The sequence below is a fragment of the Cariama cristata genome, unplaced genomic scaffold (genome assembly GCF_000690535.1).
Source record: "Cariama cristata isolate BGI_N322 unplaced genomic scaffold, ASM69053v1 scaffold10560, whole genome shotgun sequence".
Taxonomy (NCBI): Eukaryota; Metazoa; Chordata; class Aves; order Cariamiformes; family Cariamidae; genus Cariama; species Cariama cristata.
In genome coordinates, this window is record NW_009592967.1 from 26,851 (window position 1) to 49,523 (window position 22,673).

The window sequence follows — 22,673 nt, forward strand, 5'->3', positions numbered from 1 at the left end:
GTTACAAAGCAAGAGCACTGCTTTGCCTCTATGCAGTGGAAATATTCCAAAAATAGTGACACACCCTGTCAGCTGTCTGCAGAAACTTTTTTTATTCTTCTCTTAAGAAGCTAAATAGAAGCTTTCAAACCATGACTCATGCAGAATAGTCCTCACCTGATTATTTGAAGAGGAATGGTTCCCTTGTGATGTCCATAATACCACATCATCATCCCCAGGTGCTCTCTCAAACTCGTTTTCTTCTTTTCCACCTGTACACATGTGACAACAGCCAAACCTCACAAAAGACACCCAGTTTAAGTCTGGTCTGAATGAATGTAACCTCCTTAGAGCAGTCTGACAATCTGTGGTTCACAACAACAACTGAGGCTAGAGCAGATGTCAGCATCCCATCAGACAGTTATTCTTGCAGACAGTGCATTTCAGTCTTGCTCGTCTGACACTGATTTCCATCACCTATAACAATCCTGGATTTAGGATCTCACTTTCAGCATCTTATTCTAGTAATTTCAGTGACGTTGCTACTACTGCAAAGCATGTTGCAGTCCAAGCTAAACTTTGCTGGCATGATGCAATCAATCTGTCTTACACAAGAAGCCAGATAGATGAAGAGAACAGCCTCTTCCAGACGTAGCAGTGATAAATACATGAAGACCTGTATTAACTACAATGCGCCCCTTCATCACCAGAGGGTTGGATGGACTAGCTACCCAAGGAAGACACAGAAGAACAGCTGCTCTTAGAAATATATCCAGGAAAGACAACTTGTTACTACCATCTAAGTAATCTTTCGGTCAAGATCTGACACTCTCCAGAAATCATCAGCTTAACAAATGCATGAATAACTGATGTCCTGTACAATGTTTTATTCTATTATACTGTATAACTCCAGAGAGGAGTGAGGACAGGCCAAAACAGGTAGGTGGGAGGATGAGAAGTGATCCAGGAGACTGAGCACAAACAACTAGGTAATACATTTCAGTACTAAAGGCATTTATTCCTAGGAGAGGCCCTGAATGGCCTGTATACAGTTCCCACACACAAAGGTAGGTCTTAACTTCAAATGCAAGCCATCAGCACGACTCTCTCGATAAGCTACGGAGTCATTGTAGGGATTTGTCCTACCAGTGCAGCCCCTGGGATGCATGTATGTGGGCATAAAATGTCCCTTCTTCTAGAAAACTTTGGGTAAGCCTCTCTGAAGTGTCACTGTGGAACCCAAAACTGCTGTCATCTGAAACTGTAATTTATTTATTAGATAATGGACCTATGATAGCAAACGAAAGCCCATTATATGGCCCTGTACATACACATAAGGAGGTTTGGCCCTAATCACCAGGAAATTAAGAGAAACATCTGAGAAACATTCTCAGAAACATCCGAGTGACCTGTCAGCACAGGCTTGCTGCTGCACACTGAAACAAGAAAAAGAGTGTCCTGGTGCCTTTCACATCCCTTATACACCCTTATTATACCACGTACCCCTGGGGCCGTGAGGTCCCGTGCAGCATACAAGCCCTTCTGCTGTTCAGCATGGATCCTGGTTTAGCAGCGCAGTTTCCCCAGCTTCTTCTCTGGTCCCACAAGTTTCCTGTGCCCTGCGAACCTGGTTCTGGCCTCTCTGATGTCTGTTCCTACACGCAGCCATTTCACTGCATCAACTCATCTAGTCCTGCCAGCTAGCAAGCTACGAGGACAGCAAGTGGGGCAGAAAACAGGAGCCGAGACCCTTGCTGTGGCAAGACAGCAGGGTTTTGGCTAGTTGGTGTGGCAGGACACCCTGCTCTCCCCAACAGCCCTGAGCTAGCACAGGTGGCACATCAGGACCAGACCCCGGTGTGGCCAGAGCAGGCAGCACCCTCCCTCTCACCGGTGTGACCCAGCCCCATATTGGGGTTGAAAAGCAACAGCAGACCCAGGTGGGCAGCTCCTCAGCGTGGGAGGACAAGCGGGCAGCAGGACGGGCTCACCCCCGTCCCAACCATGCTCAGCTCTGCCACCGACGCACCACGCTCACGCAGAAAACGCCGGGTGGCTGCAGCAGGGAGCTGCGCGGGTGTTAGCAAAGAGCGGGCCTTTTCCACAACGGGGGAAAGTACAGGCACAAAGCTGCCTGTGTTTCTAAACATTTACAGCCCACGGCTCCTGTTGTCAGCCAGGAAGGGTAACGGCTAAGGCGCTGTGTCATTGCATTTCTGAGAATTTCTGGTTTATAAGATCTTAATAAGGCAGGCAAGGGATGTTCTGTGTAATGCATCTGAGCACCGGGGGATTGGAGGCAAGCTGTGGCTTTTCACAGTATTTCTACCAAGGCAGCACAGGAGGCCCAACTCCCTTTGTCACACTCCTGAGAGTCAGAAGGAAACCAGCATCTTGCAAGTTCACAAAGTTAACGAGCGAGGCACCATCCACCCTAGCAGTTTTGGCAAACCTCCCTCCTCACATCCTGGGCGCTCAGGCAGCCTGTGGCAGCCAGACCTCCGCACACAGCACCCCCCGGCACCTCCCACCCCTCGGTCACACCAACATACAAGTGTGAGGTGCTGCTGTGTATCAGCAACGCTTAAACCCATTTTACAGAGGAGGCCTATGTGGTCACCCCAGTATTACGGATGGGTAAATGAGACAGAGGAGGATGAAATTACTTGCTAAGGTCAGCCAGCCAGTCAAAAGAAGAAAAACAATGCAACCAGATGCTCCCATGACCCAAACTCCTGGCTCCCAACTACTCCCAACAAGCACCTTCCATCCAGAGCATCTATTGCTGCAAGCAAGGTCTCAGAGGTAAGGTTTAGGATGGTATCACCATTCTTTTGAGCCATGCCTTTTTGTTTCCGTCATGGAAGCGTGGGCTTTTTGTTGACTACATTTCTCTCACGTCCCCTACATACACTGACTTCAGCAACTCAGTAAAAATTTGCCAAACCTTAGTGGCCACTTTGCAGATCTGCAAGTTTAGAGCCTCAGTGGAAAGATACCGTGCATACCTTGTGCCCACACAGGTAAGATGCACCGGGTTGGAACTATAGCGGTGATTTGCGTTATCTTGGAAGTTCCTTTAAGCTCTGCAGCATCAGTAATTCCGTGTAAAGACAGGCATCTACATTCCTCTCTCACTGAGGCTGTTTAACTGTTGGGGTTTTTAAAATAGATGATATCAAATTCATGTCAGAGTGAACTCCTACTGATCTTCTCTCCAGCAAAGGGCCTCTCCATCTACAACTGGTTCTCCAGAGAAAGCTATTGTGCTGGTTTTGGATGGAATAGCGTTAATTTTCTTCACAGTAGCTGGTATGGGGCTAGGTTTTGGATTTGTGCTGAGAACAGTGTTGATAACACAGGGATGTTCTAGTTATTGCTGAGGAGTGCTTACCCAGAGCCAAGGCCTTTTCTGCCTCTCACCCCACCCCACCAGCGAGGAGGCTAGGGGTGCACAAGGAGCTGGGAGGGGACACAGCCGGGACAGCTGACCCCAACTGACCACAGGGATATCCCATACCGTATGACATCATGCTCAGCATATAAAGCTGGGGAAAGAAAAAGGAAGGGGGGGACATACATTGAGAGTGATGGTGTTTGTCTTCCCGAGTAACCATTATGCATGAGGGAGCATGATGCTTTCCTGGAGATGACTGAACACCTGCCTGCCCATGGGAAGTGGGGAATGAATTCCTTGTTTTGCTCTGCTTGTGTGCGCTGCTTTTGTTTTACTTAAACTGTCTTTATCTCAACCCACAAGTTTTTGCACTTTTCCAATTCTCTCCCCCATCCCACCAGGGAGGAGTGAGCAAGCAGCTCTGTGAGGCTGAGTTGCTGGCTGGGGTTAAACCACAACAGCTATAAACGGGCATTTGTATTTGCCAAATAACAAAGCTTTTAAGCTCTCAACAAAAGGTAAGGAAACAAAACTCCTTATCAGAAACTAAATCACCTGAAGAAAAAGAACCCCAAACCCTCAACGGGCTGGGCACGAATACATACAAACAGAAGTTTAAGTTGCACAGCTTTCACCATGGCCTCCTACAGCACCAAGAGAAATCCTGACCCGGCCTGTGCACAGGAAGGGAACAGGCATGTTCTTACCTGTACTCTGAGTACCTAAAAAGTTGGCCAGGGTCCTGCCTTCCCACCACGCTTCTCCCATCTCATCTGGCAAAACTCAGACCAGAAAGTAAGGTCAAGAGAAAAATCCTGAAAGAGCTGACTAGAACTAGAGAAGGAGATGGGGAGAAAAAAAAAAAAGACAACGTATTTCCCATTTGCTGCTATGGGAAGATTTGTGTTTACCCCCCTTCTCGGGCTTATCAAAACTAGCACGGCACATTCCCTGCAAAGGGCTCATGAGAAAGGCAGAGAGGAACAAGGAGTCCCTGGTGCCCCAGGCTAAGCATTGCTGGAGGGGCTCAGGGGAGCTGTGATCTACTGCCGGGGAAAAAAGTACACCCGTCTGGGGAACACTATTTGTGCCAAATGTCAGGGAAAGTAGGCATGAGAAGGAAGCATCAGTGACTACTGCTTTCTAGAGGACATTTTATATTGCCTAAAGAGTTTGCAGGATGATGGAAGGCAGACCTTGCTTGAGACCCCTGCAGCCTCCCCACTCATTTGAGGGAAGAAACAGCATCTACGACTGCCATTACTCACCATCACCTCTGTACCCTCAGTCGTTAAGCCCATGTCCTTTCTTCCTCTTGGATCCTCCGCAGCGGTCACTCTGCTCTCTGCATCCTCCTCCTCCTCCTTACTCGGTCCTGCCATGGTTTGCCCTGTGAGGACAGAGGCACCAGCAGCAGAGGCTGTCCTGTCCCACCCAGCTGGCAGCTCCTGCTCCAGGCTCCGTGTGCCACCTCAGAAAAGCCTCCATCCACCCCAGCACCTGTAGTCAGCTCGAGGTGAATCGCGACTGACTGCCAGGCAGTTGACTACCCCTTCACACACATCACAGAATCCCATCCCTGCTGTCCTGAATCCCCCGGCTATAGGTTTGTCTTGTTTCAGAGGAGAAATCTCTGAGGCCTGTTGCTCTGTGACAGAAAGCTTTCACAGGAGTGCAACATAAACTCTTAATACTTTTTGCTTCAAGTCATGCATTCAAAGTCACTATTGCAATTCTTTTCACATAGACAAAAACATCATATAAATTTTTTTCTTTCATTTTTTGTTTGAAAATATTTTATCACACAAAGTTTAGTATCAAAGAAAAAAACTTCTAAAACTACTTGACTCCTTAGTTTTGGGAAAATATGTTTTGCCCTCAAAGAGGAACTTGTATAAACCAAAGCTGTGACAGCAATGCTGGCAAGAGGATAGCCACTAAACTGTATTTCTTTCTTCCATTTGCATATGATACAGGAGCAGATAATAATTCTCTTTAATGTGCTGTATTTGCAATTCCAAAAGGTTTGCTGAAAATTGCCTCCAAGTAATTCTTGGTCTGTAATACATCTAGTTTCTATAGTGTTAAGACAATTCTAAAACTATCAGTAGTGGTTGTCGTTGTTGAGGTGTAAGAAAGTGCCTGCTATTTTATTAATTATTTCCAAACTTTTATACTATTCTTTCTCATACTTGTCCTCCCCCCATCAGTCCGGGCTCCTTGCTCTTTAAGTCCATTGGCTCTTCACACCTGCACATCCACATATTCTGCTTCCCATTCTGCTTGTTTTGCACATCAGCATAACAAAACTATCCAAGTTCATTATCTCGCAGTTTCTCATGGGTACACAACAATCTGGTCGAGGTCAACTGCCTCATGCTCTGCCAAGGAATCTGTGGACCTGCCACAGTTTCCCACAAGTTGTCATGAGTTTAGGTGAGTTTTAAAAATTCTGCACAGAATTACAGGTTCCAAGTTCTGCTTTTTCCCCTCATTTCCAATATTAACTATAAAATACACATTTTATACTATAGCCCCATCCAATATTTTATCACAGATATTGGCTAAGTGTGACATGGAATATGCTAACCAGAAAAATAAATCAATTTTAAAAAGCTGACGTTAACCACCTGTATGTGCGACCTTTCCTCACCGTTAGTGTTTGGCACAACGGCAGGATGAGCAGACTACAGATGTCTCCCCATGCACCAGGACCAGCCCCTGCCCCAAAATGCCCATAAACCAAGTGGGCACAGGCCAAGTATTCCCATCTCCCAGGAGGCAGAGACTCACCCCATTCTCACAACACTCACCCCTCCAGCCCCCAGGGGCCACACGAAGAGCGAAGGGAAAACCCATGAACTCTTCCACTCACTGCCTGCAGACCGCAGCCAGCTCCGGCTCGGATATCGGGCATCCCTGGTCACAGCCCAGCAGGTCCAAACCCAGCTCTCTCAGCAAAGGGGAGGCACGGTGCTTGTGGGTGACCTCTTCTCTGAGCAAAGCTTGAAGGTGAGGGGAGGTGCGGACCGAAGAAGATGACGATGTTAGCTCCTGGGGCAGGAACCAAGCAGCCAAGCGTGCATCTATAGCTGCGTTGAGATGTGAGGGGTACAGTCAGGTTCCTAAACTTGCAAGCATAACGAATAATTTGACGAAGTCAGTCCCCTCATGTCTCCATGGTTGACAGGGGGGAGCTGGTAGAACCCCAGGGAAGAGGAGGTGCTTGGGGTTGAAATCCCATCTCCTGGCTGAGATGGGAAATACCTTTATGAAGATGCCAACGATCCCATCAGCATGCATAGGCAGAACTGCTCTGGGCTCTTCACATGCTACTTGAATGTAATGGCTATCCAGCTCCTGAGGGGTTTAGCCATACTTGAAGACTTCAGGGGGGTGTCTCTGTGTGTCTTCCCCCATCCCCATCTTCCTTAATCATTAAACATCCTTTGCCCTCTAGGCAGTCTGCTTTGGTACAGGCAGCCGTTTCTTTAGTCCCTATCAATAGCGGATGGCTGTGTGATTCAGCCACGTTGCTTGCTGGTGATCAAGAGGGCTGGAGGCAAGAGTGTCTCAGTCCCAGAGCTGGCCAAGAGCTCCACTTCAGCCCCTTAGCCAGCCTGGAGCCACCCAAGGGCCATTCGAGGAAGGCCAGCCAGAAAGACACCACAGTTCCCAGTGGTCCTGCACTGCCCAAAGACGTTTCTTAACTGATCATACCAAAGTTAAATTAATCTTGACATAATTAACACAACACCTGCACCACTTGCTTGCTGGAAAAGTATGAATATTTAGATGGGCTTCATCTAAGGGTCTTCTAGGTTCTCTGTAAACACTCCCCTGCTGTCTCCAGCCACATCCCCTGCCTGAGAGATGAGTCACATAATCTTGCAGAAAGGAAACACAGTGCTCACTGTCAACAAAACTGATGCAGGATGCAGTCACTGGTTGTCAAAGGTCACTGGGTCGCCACTGGGCGATGATGTTGTTTCCCAGCCTGTTTTACACCAGAGGACAAGAGGGGAGCATTGCACATCTTCAGGAGGGACTTCACCACCACTAGCCTCGTACAGGCAGGGTTTGATTGCACCCAGGCACTGAGCAGCGTGGCCGAAGGCACAAGCAGTACCCAAACGCTAATCCAAACCTCTGAGATGACACATCACCAAATTTTGCTTCCATCTCAGACAGAAATGGGTGACACCGCTCTTCTTGCCCACTTCTGTTACCAGTTCTGTGTGTTTATCTATGGAAGTCTATGAGGCATCTCACTCCTTCCCACCTGGTGGTAGTAATACCTATACTTCTGGATCTTGTAGCACCACCAGAATTTGTTGGCTAATGTTAAAGAAATGGTTTTGAAGATATCTATCAGTGATGCTGTATCCTATAGCTGAGTTACACACAAACTCTTCTTGTTTGCTTATTTTGAAATGAATTGCAATAATTCATAAAAAGTGACATGAACTTACTATGCACATGCCTAAAATCTAGAGGGTTTTTTTCAACTACACCAAGATTTTAATCAGAAGTTAACACAACCACTGCTCACATGCCTCCAGTATTTACAACGAACATTTCATTTGCTATTGTAAACACTATCAGTTTTGTCTTTCTGTTCTCAGACTCACCAACTTCTAATCTGTTATTTCAGTAGAGCTGATGGTGTCAAGGAGGGCTGGTCCTCCAGCTGCCCACAAACTGCTGGCTCTTGCCCTGGAGCCTCTGCCCCTGTGCTGGGCTCCAAGGGAGGACCCCAAGGGCTACGTACACAGCTACTGGGACATCAGGTACGGCAGCCTGGGGTAGAGGTTGGAAAGCAGAGCACAAACTGTTTCATTACTGTGATAGGGAGCTTTACTGACTTGAGAATTTTGTGGAGGTGAGTTCATCCTGAATGTGAAGAAAAAAAAAAAAAATATCTAACGGGATCATCCCCCTTTCTCTGCTTGCTATTATACAACACATTTCATTTCTGCTTTTGCTTTCACCTATATCTTAAGTCAAACAAGACCATCCTCTGTTCTTCTTTTATATTCATAAACTGCATGAATTACATGATGAAAAGTCTACATGTTACATTTTATGTCATCTGTTGCTTAGCATACACCACAAGTGGCAGGAAATTTTTCTCTTCCCACCACAAAACACTGACATGGATACAAACCTAAATGTCCATTCTGTACAGTACTATAAACCACTGGTGGCTTGTCTCAGCTGGGAAGAAGCCACATCCCAAAACATCTGCATTTCCCAGAGCAGAGCTCCCCTTGTCCTGCCAGCTCTCGATGAGCAGAGGGATGGACCCTGCCCTACTCCCAGCCTTCCCCAGCCAGGGTCGGTGGCTGGAGAGGACAGCATGACTGCCAGCTCTCTGTTTGGCTCCCCTCCCCTGCAAAGCACCAGCTCCCCACAGGAGGCCAGAGACACCCAGAGACACCCCAGCACCAAGGGCTTCCCTCAGCAACCCGGAGAGGGTAGGGCTGCCATGGTGCAGCCTCCCCAAGGTCACCAGAAACCCTGAAGAGGCAGCACAGATATCTCTGTTTCTGGTCAAATTCCTGATAGCATCATGTACAACCATACCTGTTACTCTGCCAGATAGCCCCAGGCCTGAAAGCGTCCTCGTTATTGCCTGGGTGATGCAGTGCCATAGTCAGGCTGGAAAATAACATCAAATTCAGGCTGGTGGCTCCATGGGGTGCTGGGTTCACAGGCTGCAGGACAGGATCACCCATGTCCAGTCACACCAGTTTCAAGGCTAACTCTGTAATGGTAAAGTCAAGGGATTTTATATGATCACAAACCATCAGGACATTGGTTTTACCCACCATCTGAGCCCACTTGTCTAAGGGTGAGCATGAGAGTCACCTCCTACTTGTAAAAGGAGCTAAGCAGTCAAGCATCCTCTCTCACAGCTAAGGTGGCTTAGGTGTCACAAAAAAACCCAGGTGGATAAAGATGGGTAAAACAAGATGATCTCCCTGCGCCTCACAGTTCCAGTAAGGCACCAGAGCAGGGTTTGGTGAGCTGCCAGTGCACATGGATGCACAGGCACTTTAGCACTCACACTCCGATGGGGTTTAGTTATATACCACTGTCCTACAGCCGCCCCTGGACTGACTTACAAATGAACGTCCTTACGATCTCCGTTCCCTAGAGCACCCGAGCTAGCTCTAGTCAGCAGTAACTTGTTATCATCTTTCCTTTATTTGGCCAGCTGAAAAATCTGGAAACCAGCCTGTACTTCCAGTGAAAACCATAGAGAAACAATTATTAAATAACAGAACTTAATTTCCAAAACAAGTTAGAAAACAGATCTTTTTATTAGGAACAAAATCATCACAGGGAAAAGAAAAAACACACCAAAAAACAACAATAGCTGGGCATGAACACATACAGTTAAAGGAAAAGCACAGGCTGCACGACTTCTCTCCTAACCTCACAGTAAGAGAAACCTTTGCCCCGTTGCTGAACGGCACCTTCAGCAGGGAAAGACAGAAAACCAGCCATGTCCTACCTGCCTCAAAGACATCTCAAAGTCACAGATTCCCATCTCAATGGGAAAAAAAATCCTTTCCAGACTGGGGTTACACCAGCGGTGATGCTAACAGCTATCAGTGTACCCCCAGCCCTCTCCAGGCTGACAGCAGCAAGGCAGAACTGGGGCAAGCTGGAGCCGGGACGCACCAGCCCGGCAGGACAAGGCTGGCCCAGCTCTGTCGCCCTCAGCACCCAAAACGCTGGTATCTTCTCCAGTGCAGCTCAGAACATGGTTCAGCCTTTGAAGTATGTACCGGAGTCGACTGTCCCCTGCCTGCCCCGCCAGAAAGTGCAGAAGAGAGCAAAGCTGACTCCGTCCCCCCATTTCGCTGACGTTCACCCCGTCACTGCCACTGTGATGCCTACAGGCAGCTGCCACCCCAAGCGCTTGGCATCACGTTTTTGTCATTCAACTCACAGCCTTTGAGGAATGTTTGTACTGAAAGGAGATAGCGCAGCACCATGAGGAAAAGAATTATTATCTCCCTCTTACCGTGGAAAATCTGATTTCTACGGCAGCCTTAAAAAGCAAAGACAGGCTGAATCACCACCAAAACTGCACACGAGATCCAAAAATCTTCTAAACAGAGTCACAGGACAAGGAAACAACAAGAACAACCACCTATGGTTGGGCATCGCCGATGCAGAGCTTCGCCACGTACAGGGACACGAAGGACCCCCAGGTAAGCGTGCAGCCGTCTGCCAGCTCCCCTGCCTGGGAGAGAAGTGTGCAGCTTGGGTTTGACTTTGCTGGGTTACCTGCAGACCTCGTTGAGCGGCATTTACAAGACATACCTTAAATCCTTTCCCAAGGGATTCATGGCATGATGTCAGCACAGCATAAAGCCCTTTCAGCCTCCATCTGTACCATCTCTGCTTTTACTCTATCATGCCTTTCTAGCCCACTGGGCTTCTTCAACACTAACACGCCTCATTCTGACTACCAAAATGAACTTACATAGTAACTACCTTGCTCTGGCAGTGCATCCTGCAGCCTGACAGCCCTGCAGCCCCTGGCAGCTTTGCCAGGGACTCAGCTACCTGCTGCCTGCAACCGAGTCCTTGCTTTCTCCTCACCTAGTCCTTCTTCCCTGCAGGTCTACCCCAGCTGTTCCACTCGCAAGCCTCCCCCGAGCAGAACAGGACGTGCGTAGCAGCAAGACTTGCCTAAGAGATTCTATAAATTGTTGCCGTCTGTGCAAATAATGCAGCACTGAAAAAGCCTACACACACAGGCAGATGGCCAGCTTAATCAGCTTGCAGTAGCTAAACCATTACACTAAAGGCACTAATGCTTGCACTGATCAATGATCTCAGCACTATAATCAGCATTTCTGCCAAAATTACACACCCAAGCCCCACGCACCCTTCTGCTGCAAGCAAGCAAGCTACTGACTGAGCCGTTTTAACTTGCTGGGAACCTTAGCAGTTAGGTTCTGGCAAAAAGTAATCAGTAGCCCCTGCCATTACAGGGCATCGAAAGGTGAGCAAGTCAGCGTCACCTCCTGGGGTCTGCACGCAGCAGCCCCTACACCACTCCTGGCCCCATGCAGCAAGCAGTGAGGACCAAATCACAAAGGGTCTGGAGCTCAGAGGAGCAATTCAGATAAACACCCGGCACAGCAGATACCTAGCTGAAACCTCCATCGAGCTTTTTTCGCAGGGATTGTGAAAAATGCCTTGAAATCTCCCGAGAAGAGGCTTTTTCAGGAAATTTCTGGCAGGTCTTTGTTTCTGTCTGGGACTAGCAAGCCACCTCAATCCACCTGTCATGCCTGCCCCTTGCAGGAGCCGCTGGCTGACAAAGACGTGGCAAGGCATGGGGTGGGCAGGGAGCAGGAGGAACTGCCCATCTTATTTCAGGCTGTCCTCTAGGGCTCCACAGTTTAGCTGCAGGTCTATTAACAGCCAAAGCATCAAAAAGCTGCCCAGTTTTGTCTGTTAGTGAATGTGTCAGCCCACGGCAGTGCGGCCCTGAAGCCACGCGTATGTTTTTCTTTATATTTTTTCTTTCTTTTTTTTTTTAAAAAAATGAGGTTAGCAGACCTGACACCTCACATCTTTTCCCCTGCTAAAATTTTCCAGACCAATTCTTACACACAATGAGACTATGGGATGCAAAGGTTAGGTGTCGTAGGCTTCAAGACAGGGTGGAACAGCAAGCATGCCAGATCAATCATCAGTTGGATCTGGGAAACAGTCTGAGGCATTTTCCTGGCTTTCCACATCAACTATGACCTCTGGGTCTGGCATTTCCTCAGGTTCTCTCCCCACCGGTAAGTTTTCTTCTACCAGTGGCTGCGGTTCAACACTTTGATCAGTCCGGGTAGTATCTGGAAAAGAAAGGAGAAATGGTTTCCCAGTGCCTGCACTGTGCTCAGCCTCATGGAAATCCTCCCCCGAGTCCCTGATGCTGCAAGGCTGCCTAACCCCCTCAGTCCCCTCTCCCCAGGCATCTGCAAGCCAAATTTCAATTTTCTTTGTAACTACTCATTTATTGAGCTGTCCATTCTGGCTTTAGATGCTTTGGTGCTGAAGGTCACTAGGCTCAACTGCCCAAAATATACCAAACTACAAAAGCCAAATCTATTCAGTTACATCTGAGTAATTAAAGCTGGCTAACAGCACACATTTAATACGTTCTCGCCTAAACACTTTCCACATGGACCTCTGCTTTTTAACTTATTTGTAGAATATTTAAATATGGGATACTTTGTTAGTCAAATCAACAATGTGTAAATTTATTTTAAAAAAAGTTCTACACTCAATATATTAATACACTTAGTATATTAGTATTAAGCAATGACCCGAATGGTTTGCACCTTTTTTTTTTTTTCTTGCACTATGTTCATGAGTAGCATTTAATATTTTGAAAGCAGAGCAAAGCAAAGCAGCATCCAAGGTTAGACATAAAGCACAGCTGAGCTGCTGAGAGGCTGTGCATGGTACAGTGAAGGTCATCAGAAGTGGAGACAGCATTGCTGAGACGAGGCCATGACCCATGTAATGCTGCTCCAGTTCATGATGTCCCTGCTAGAGTTACTTCAGTTGATGGTGGTGCATTACCAGGGAAGGTGTTGCCAGCATTCATGTTCGTGAAACAAAATCAAGGGAAACAATGCAAAAAGTGGAGCATTATTATCAAGCGCCCACAGACAGGAGATTTCTGAAAGGTTTTTGTCACTGCACTGTCTTGACCATACTATGCTAAAGCTGTGGGGTTTTATTCTCCATTTCTTTGAAGGATTTAAGATGTGAGAGTATTCCCACTTTAGCCCCAATTTAAGAAAACACACAAGCCTCTGACTTTGATAGGATTTAGCTGTGTTTACAGCTCAGCATATTGGTGAATCCTGTCCTGAAGATGACTGCTCACAAAAACAATGCTGATTCTTATAAAATATTACTGATGAGAAGGGGGTATGTGTGATAAAATTCTGGGAAAACTGTTAAGTTTTGGGGAGGTCGCTGTTTTTGAGATGTGTATTTTAGCACAGGAGATATTGGAACAGACAGTCTGCTGGCAGTACCCGCTGTGGGGTGCTTAGGAGATGGCTGCTGCTACATCTCACAGCTGGGTGAGGGCAAGAATTACTCCTGCGCAGAAGCCGAGCACGAACAAGGTAGTGATAAATGACCTGCTGCAACTTCTGTCGTCTGGACAAGATGCAGCACCCTCCCTGCACTACTGAGTCCCAGAGCCCTCTTTACAGTCAGCTCCTCCTCCATCAGCCACGGATATCCATTTTGTCCTTCACCTTCCTAAACGAGCTATCTGTCCAACTTAAAACAAGTCACCGGACCCACCAGGCTTTGGAGGGCAGTCGATTTGGGCAGCTTGAGCCTCGACATGGTCTCCATTGGGGGGGCTCTTCACACCTTCACTGGAGACCACGGACATTGTTAATCCATCATCCTTCTCCTCCTCTGTAAAACCAAAACCAGACACTTGAAGGAAAGAGGTCCCCCCCACATCCCAGCAGCCTCGTCATGTTCATTGCAAAGCCAGACCACCAAAACATGCTTGCATCTCCTCCTCCTGTGGCACTGGCTCCATTCCCAGAGCAGGCAGATGCCAAGTACAGAGGGTCACTGCCAACCTGTCAGAGACCAGCCTGGCCATGCTGGCAGGATCACAGCTTGGGGTGACCTCACTGGGCATGGGCAGATTGCATTCAGGGACTGGTGCTGACAAATGACTGCCATCAGAAGCCTTCAGGTCACTTCAGGACCAGACCTGAACGAGGCTCAATTATCTTGCCTATACAAAAGGTTTTGCTGTGTTTCTTTACGGCCAGGAGCACGTGGTAGCAAGTGTGAGGTGAAACAGGGAAAAGCAGGGTTTAATTCAAGGTCATAACAGTTGCCTATCAGCAAGCAGCTTTCTGCTCCACCAGGTCAAGGGAGGGCTGGCTGGAAGACAAGCAGCCTATTTCAACCCCAGCCTGCACAGACACAATCCTCTGTGAGGACTCATCCCAGGGGTCAACAGCATCCTCCACTCACCTGAAGGCACTGGGATGAACTTGTGTTTCCTCTTCATGCAGCAACATATGATTGAGGACACCACCACCACCAGGATAACGGCACCCCCTGCGCACCCTGCCAGGATGTAAATGAACCATGGGTACTGCAGCAGGTCTCCTGCAAGAAGGACACAACATTGTTAGTTACCAGGGTGGACAAGCTTCTTTCTCCAAATGGGAAAAACCCAGAAGCAGATTATAGCATGTGGATATTACTGTTGCTTTGGTTTGCATCAGGGGAGCCGATACTGTGAACTGGCACATTGTGATTTGTGTCACACCATTTAATTAGGGTATGGAATTTTTCCTTAAGTGGCTTGCATGACTAAGCTGTGTGCGTTTGTTTCTGCCTACTCTGACCAGTAACGTCTAAGACAATTCGTAAATTTTAATCAAATTTAACAGGGAAGGTGGTGGTTTGAAAGATACTACATTTCAACAAGCTTTATGAAACAGGCAGCTGAGAAGAGGAGGGAGACCTAAGCTAGCATCTCCTGCTGAAAGAAAAGCTGCAGAGTCTATCCTCAGAGCTTGCATCAGACCCCAGAGAATCCACTTAGGACAGCCATGTAACGACTACACCAACCTCAAAGCAGGTCTGATCAGAGCCTGCACTTCCTCAGGCGCCAGAGACTCCAGCCACCCAAGTCAGAGCTGTACAAAACCAGCCTCACTGCTGCTCGGGGAAGGATTTCTCTTTATTCCCCTTCCCAACCGAGATCATGCGAAACACCTAGCAGGAGGCAAAGGCTACAGATGGCTGAGCAGAAGGCGGCCACACACAAGTCCGTGGTAATTATTACCCAGCTCGGAGTCCCTTGCTCAGGGTTGCTTTGACGGGTCAGACTTGCACGTAGGTTACTGCTGAGCAGGGAAGCTGGTAGAGGGCATCACAGACTTGCAGAAGAGAGACACTCGTCCGTACTTGCTCCTTCACTGAGACAATTCTCTCCAACCTGGGGCAGCCAGTAGGAACGCTCTTCTTCCCGTATGAAAAAAGCTCAACTATCACTATAATACAAATTCCTTAAAACTCCCTAGGTAAATGTACGCCATCCCTTTTGGAACCATTTGGCTTCTTTTCAGCTGCGCACATGCCTGCACAGCACTGCGCTGCAGAAACCAACAGGCTCATCTGGAGCTTGTTTTTGAGACCCCAAACGCGCAAATTGCTGCGTATCCCCAAAGGCTGGGAAGTATTTCAAGTGTTCCAGGACATATTACACGCTGTCATAGTCCACATACTCACCAGAACAGTAAAAACAACTGTACACAGGTGCTTCTCTGTGTGAAATCACACATACTCAAAGTATTTTCGGAGTGCTTGTTCCAATCTCTTTAGGAACAGTTACCAACTTAAAAAAAAAAAATCTATACTCAAAATTAAACTTTCAGCAAATGAGAAATCGTTTCCGTAATAGTTTTATTTCCTTTTTGATGAAAGCTTAGAGAATATTGTCAAAGGCATAAATATATGTTGGAAATATTTTTTCCTAAAAATCTGCAATTTGTTAAAAAGGTCTTTTTGAGACAAAATGTGGTGCTAAAAATTCATAATAAACCAGTAATAAAACAAGCAATGAATCAATAAAAGCCTTTTATTTATATTGACTTGTTAACTTCTGAATCCTCTGCTTTAGATCGTGTGTGATCAGAGCCCTTTGGTGCCTGGGAAGTTTACTGTATTTCTGCCAAATTGTTTTATGCTAAGAATTATTCAAAATTAATTTCATCAGCCATCAGGTTGCCCAAATAGGTGCTTTTACATAGATCTTATACCTACAGTGGAAAAAAACCTATATTCAGTCCTTTGCCTGGAGCCAATAAAAAAACCACAAAAATAATGAACTGGTCTTTAATTAATTTAATTGAATTCATTTCTCTCTTCAATTCATTTTACTAGTATTCAGAATTGCTTTAGTTCAGTTTTTACAAATTTGGTTGCATTTGATGACTAAAAAGTAGAATCGCTGCTACTTTCTTGCTCTTAGACTCTTCAAAATATGTGTTCATGCACGTGTCCCTCCCAACAGAGCTATCACTAAATTCCCCATGTGAGCTTTTCAAGAGGAAATGGGGAACTGATATCACACCCAGGGGACTGGGCAGTCACCCAGAATAAACAATGGTTACTGTCAGCACTCGCGTGATTTATCACAGGGCTTGATTGAACAGCTCATGGATGTTCGCATCCTCGCTCCCCAACCAACTTGAGTCTGATTACGCTGAACAACCTCTGACCAATTCAACTGGGCACAATTAAGATCACTGCTCCACAATCACAAATGCCAGATTCACACAGATTGGCCAGCGGCACCAACGCGATCAGGCATGAACAGCCCACAGCATTTTCTTGAATGCCAGCACACATGACACGGGGTTTATGTCAGTAATTTTGCTTTCACACTAACTGTATGCCAGCCATAGAAGACAGGACAGTGTCTGAAGTTGAAGCGTCTCAGACAACTTCTAAAATGCTAGGTGCTATTGTACAGTACAATTTCTCTAGTAGCAAATCTGATTAAATTAATTACAGCTAAATGAGTCAAAAACCTTATGGTTAAATTATGCCACTGATGTAGTTTTGATGATCATCTTTGCTGCCAGAGAGGAGAAAAACCTTTGCTACTAGAGATGCAAGTGAAATCACACCCAAGGTTATCAAATAATTTTGTTTGGTTGGTTTTGGTTTGGTTTTTTTGTTTGTTTGTTTTTTTTAAGTAAATGTAGGTTTACAACACAGACCGGTGCTTTGCATCATAAGGTTCTGGCAGTTTTGATCAGTCCTAGGATCCAGATTTTCTGTCTCATTAAACTATAGTCTCTTTCAAGCAGAGTACTCAGCATTTACAGAGGGCTTGCAAATGGATAAAGTCACAGCCTTCTCACAGAATTACATATCTGAGCAGGAACATGGAGGTGAAAAAAAAACCCCACATTTCATAAGTAAATGACTTGTCTTTACCCCACCTCTGATAGTGTGGGGCTGATGGAGAGCCATTTGCATAGACTGGTAAATCTTTGTGCAGCTGGCCTAGGTAAGAAAAAAGACAAGGCAAAACTCAGCTGGGTCCAGCAGCAACAGGGCTGAACTAGCGGAGGTGTTTTTACAGGGATTTTGCAGAAATTGGAAGGCCATCCGGGTAATGGATGAACATCAGAGCAGGAAGCAGCTCATGTTTCTAAACCGGCATAGAGGATTAGTACACAGGGAGGTCCAAGGTCTCCATCACTGGGAAGCAGGAAAACAGACAAAGATCCCTCCTTGGTGCAGAGTTGGGTAAAAGGACCTCCTGAACAAACTTTCATCCCTTCTGTGGTTGTAGGCTGTGTCAGTCTGAGACACAGGAGGGAGAAGGAAGTCAAGAGGACACTTTCTAAAGGGGGGATGTGGTAAGTCTGGAAGGCAGCTGCCAGAGGACAGAAGAGTTTGGTATTACGCAGACAGCAACAACTCCTTAGTTTTCTGCTGCAAGAGACCAAAAAGGAGATTTTTCTGGAGGAGCCGTTACTCACCATAGCTGCAAGACAGCACAACAGGCCTGGTCCTTGTGATGCTGTTCCCGTGGCAAACCTCGCATACAAATTCTCCGGGCACGGTTTTGTCCAGGCGAACCTTCCTCCCACCATCCTTAACGCAAGCCTCAGGGGCACTCAGCGCGGTGCCATTCAGCAGCCACTGAAACCTGGTGGTCTCGTTGCTGGTCACGTCGCAGGACAGCTCTCCAGTCCCATTAGGGAAGCACTGGATACCAATGGCCGGCTCTGGTCACACACAGCATGGGGCAACGGGAATAGGGAGGAAAGAGAGGTGAGGAGCAGACTCAGCAGTGAACGCGAGCTGGACAGGAGCTTCCCTTGCCGGCAGTCTTACTACCACCGCATTTGTTGGCAGCCAGGGAGCACAGAAATAAGTAACCAGACTTTTCAGTGCTTGACCCCAGCCCTGAAATGCTTAGCAGAGCCCACCCAACCCTGCTAGTGACCCTTGGTCCCTATTTTGGGGATGCCACAAAAATCTGGCATCTCTTAGTTTTCCTTATTGAAACTGAAAAAGGAAAAAAAGCCCCTGATCTCAAAGGATGGCGGAAACACCCAAAGCATCTGCTAGCCAGATGCCTTCTCTGTAATCAGCAGATAACTATAGCTTCAGAAGAGACTCAGCCCTCTCGTCCACTAGAGGTTTGTATTTTTGCTGTCACTCTGTCTCTTCTTCCATTCGAGAGAGGAACTAGTACAAATCATGCCCAACATAGGTACCAACACCAGACACCTGCAGTTAGATAGGATGACCCAGACTAGGACAATTTAGAATGAAATAATGAATCATTGATCTTATTACATTTTCCCGAATTTCTCTTTCGGTCTACTACAAGAAGCCAACCTATTTCCTACATTTGCCTTTGCAAATACAGACTACACAGAGAAGTGGTACGGTTTTATCACAGTAACATTGAGAATATCTATGCAACATCCATGTAAATAAGCTCAGAAATCAGTTTCCTCAACTAGGACATCATCTTCAGCTAAAAGGAGTATCTTTGCTGTGAAATCGTTTCCCTGGCTTGGGTGTGGCAACAGAACACAAGGAGGAGACAAAAGTTCCCAAAGCAAATCCACTGAAATAGAGGTTAAACTCAGGACACTTCTGCGGTCTTTGCCTGCTTCCAAGTCTAAGCCCCTGACTTCATGCCAAGGAGTCACATCTTTGACCTACTCTGCACGGCAGTTCCGCCTGTTTGCACCAGAAACGTATAAGGATTCATTTGTCTTCACTGAGACCAGTTTGCTCAGACATTTTCATTACAATTTCACATGCTTCAATTTCTCTTAGAAGCTCGGGTAAGTGAAAGCCCTGCAAAAGGAACGGTGGAGATGAGGACCAGAGCAATGGTCACTGGCTGTCTGGAGCACTATTCAGCAAAGGGGCAAACCCATTTAAGCCTTCTCCGTATTAACTCAAGCAATGAGCTGTATCCTGTACAGAGCGACTTTGTTTCTGTCTGCTCACCCTGCAGATGGATGAGCAGGCACACAAAGGGAAGCAGCAATTCTAAGGCCACAGGGAGAACAGTAAGGAAACTGGCATCGTAAGGTATCATGGCTGGTCTGCGAACAGACCCAGAAGATGCTGACCTCCAAGCTGCTCGGGTGCAGCTAAGAATCAGAAAGTCACACCTGGAGTCCTTTAGTACCTTTCCTCAGCTGCATGAAGCAGGGGAAAAATCCAGCACACCTCAACCCAGACCTGCACAGAAGTCCAATTCAGTTTCCAGAGCCAAGTCAGGTAAGGTTAACTCCTTAAGGAAGTGTGTCCACCGGCAGCAAAATGCTGTCGGTCAGTGAGAGCTTTAGTGCAAGCCATCAGGAAGAATACTCTGGAAATGGACTGAAACTTCCAGCTACTGCATACTGTAGGCTCAACTTTACAAACACTTCACACTGCTGTCTCTTACATCAGGGAAAAATAGCACATAGCTCAACTAACTGCTACTTCAAGGAAGACTCAACAGACAGGAGAGACTAGCAATGTGGATGCCAAAAGCACCCTTTACTTTACACTCACCATAACTGCTCCCTGAGGTTCCAGAAGCTTACAAAGCTGTTCCAGAGGCACCTATAGCTCCTGCAAGCTCAAGCAGTCTCTTAGGAAGAATTTCAAGGCACCAGCTCCCAGCCAGGCTCACAAGTTCAAAAGCTATTTGTTGCTAAGAAGGCCACTTACCAAATACTTGCAGTGTAAAAAGTCTGGTGGTGTTGTGAAAAACGAACTCGTATTTTCCTTCGTCCTCTTTCTCCACACTTCTCAGCACTAGGGAACCATTCTGCAAGTTCAGGCATCTGCCAGCAGAAGTGCCGCACTCGGCCAACAAAGTATCATTTAAGACATCTGTCAAGCATCTCACATCCCTCTTGCTCATCCTGGAGAGGTTCTGCAGACTTTGAATTCCCACAGAAAAGACTGCTGAGCCGCCGCTGAGCACACCGGTCCAGGTGGCAGAGCCTGAAAGGAGAGGCACAGAGTGTGGGCAGTGAGCTTGCTGTGTCCATCCATCCCCTCTCAGCTGCCTCCCAGAAAGGCAAATGCCCAGGTGAGATGTAAGAGGGACAGACCCACCCCTCATGACAGGCTGGGGTCACCAGTAATTGAAAATCAGGGAAGTGGGAAGCCTTCTAGGAAGGCCAACTTTCCCCCCCAATAACACAGGAGTGGTGCGCACACCGTGCGCACAGGGTGACAAAAGGCTGAGTAGCTGGTCTTTTGGCTCCCCATATTTGACACAGCCATCAACCACCCCCCCTCAGAGCTGAGATATTCTGCAAAGAAAGATCCTCAGGGTATCAATGCCACGGATCTTGTACAGAGGTTGGCAAAAACAACTGCTGCCTGCACAGCTGCTTTTACCCAAAGAGTAAGGTCACAGTTTTATCTTGAACAAGTCTCACAGTATCCTTGTGCATTATTAAGTTGTTGTACGCAGATCAGAGCTGGGTCAGTGGCAGGGAGACAGCAGCTCGGGGACTAACCCAAGGTCACACCAAGCGTTAGGAGCAGGACCACATTGCTCTCCAGCCAGCGTTCTGCATACAAGGACCTTACGTTCTCCGCCGAAATGCTTTTACAGACGCACTACACTGAGAAAGTACTATATTGTTAGTTATCATTCGTTTATTAAAAAAAAATAATCTGTCTTACTTCATTCTGACTGCCCCTTTCATGCATTAGCAGTTACACTATTTGATGTCTCCTCAAACCTGGTAGAGTTCTTAAAGATCTTAGAGCAAAATTAAGGTGTCTGTTCATCTAGGCAAATCTCTGCCAACTTCATAAAGAAAAATCCCACTTACCATGAGTAACAGTTATTATCACCAGGAAGCACTGCAGAGCAAAAGGAGAGCTGAAATCCATTTTAACGAGCTCCTTGCATCATATGCTGAGAAGACGATCTGGCTACAGAGCTCAGTGAATATAGCATTCAGGAAATGATGTCAGAAGCAAGAGTGAAAAAAAAAAAAAAAAGAAAAGAAACCCCATAGTGGACAGATTGAATAATGTTTCAAAATAGACCTGCAAGGTTTTGGGTGACTGAACTTGGGCTGAACCAACACAAGCCACAATGTGCTCTGCAAAGTCCCGCACCTTGCAGCTAGCTGCAAGCGTGAGAATAGGGCTGAGAGGTGAGGAGAGACAAAAATATCTCCTGGTCAGCTCACTCCATTTAGGAAGATGCTAATGCCGAAACCGGGCAAAGGCGAAACACCTTTTTCTTTCATCCTTTTCCAGTTTATCAAAGTACAGCATCTCCACCCAGGGAAGAGAAATCAGTCCAGTTAGATAAAGCACTGAACATGTAGACCAGTTGATTTTCTGGAATATCAACTCCAGTCGCTCCCAGAGAGTCTCACCAGCAGTAGGTGTGGGAGAAGGCTCTCCCTCTGTACACAAAGGCCATGTTGCCAGGCTGAACTTTGCTGGGCTCTTCTAGTGACCGAATGGCACCTGTCGTGCAGGAAAGGGCTCTGCACAGCCGCCCCAGGCAAAGAATAAAGGTTACAGAATGTTAAGTTGCATTGCAAAACTACACTGAATGCAGCCCAAAAGCCACCGCGGCTCTCTTTGGAGTGCAGATCCCAAAGACGAGACTGAAAAGCCAATCTTGAAGAACTACTGTGAACCAGTTATCTACGGGCCACACAGGGCCAGATACTTTGTTTGCACTTGTTGAGATGGCTTAAAGCACGCTGGCATCTTGCACTGAGTGCCCAGGTGGATTACACAGCAGCACAGCAGAAACCATCTCACTCATTGGAAGAAGCAAACCACTGCAGCATTACAGCCAACATCTGGATGTTTTTAGATGCACTTAGCAGATGTGCTGGGCAATAACTGTGACAGCAGTTCAGGATGTGGCTGGGAATGTTAGCTTTCGTGCTGTTTCTCTGGGCACAGAGAAAGACACAGCGCATTAAGGAAGCTCCAGACAGTGGAATTACATGTATACACGCATTTCTGAGAAATTGTCAGACGCCTTGTGCTGTGGTGTCCACTATTTTTCAATCAATTTGGCTCTGCTTGATAATTCCACATTTCAGCCACTGGTTTGGCCCCTCTGAGTTCTTAGCAATGACAATTCACGACAATGACATCTCACCTCTTGCTCCCAGGGTCTAAAATTTACAAGTTTGCCCAAGGCTACCAGAGCACCATCATGTCTTTATCGTACATG

At 46.9% G+C, this 22,673-nt stretch overlaps 1 protein-coding gene across 1 annotated transcript; it reads right to left on the reverse strand.

Moving 5' to 3' along the window:
* Positions 1 to 12,091: 12,091 nt before the first annotated feature.
* On the reverse strand, positions 12,092 to 21,355 carry LOC104165273. Its single transcript, XM_009704887.1, has 6 exons — positions 21,295 to 21,355; positions 20,171 to 20,449; positions 17,962 to 18,210; positions 14,426 to 14,563; positions 13,727 to 13,846; positions 12,092 to 12,252 (listed from the first exon to the last, which is right to left on the reverse strand). Exons 1-6 carry the CDS (start codon positions 21,353 to 21,355, stop codon positions 12,092 to 12,094), a joined length of 1,008 nt encoding a protein of 335 aa, XP_009703189.1.
* Between the last annotated feature and the right edge of the window lie 1,318 nt (positions 21,356 to 22,673).

What these genes read in the sequence shown, in the direction of transcription:
- LOC104165273 (XM_009704887.1), bottom strand. Translation starts at nt 21,355, where the DNA reads ATGGATTTCAGCTCTCCTTTTGCTCTGCAGTGCTTCCTGGTGATAATA. An exon ending in GATAATAACTGTTACTCATG is followed by an intron (nt 20,450 to 21,294) that starts GTAAGTGGGATT and finishes CTCTCCTTTCAG; the next exon opens with GCTCTGCCACCTGGACCGGT. An exon ending in TGTGCTGTCTTGCAGCTATG is followed by an intron (nt 14,564 to 17,961) that starts GTGAGTAACGGC and finishes TCCTTCTTGCAG; the next exon opens with GAGACCTGCTGCAGTACCCA.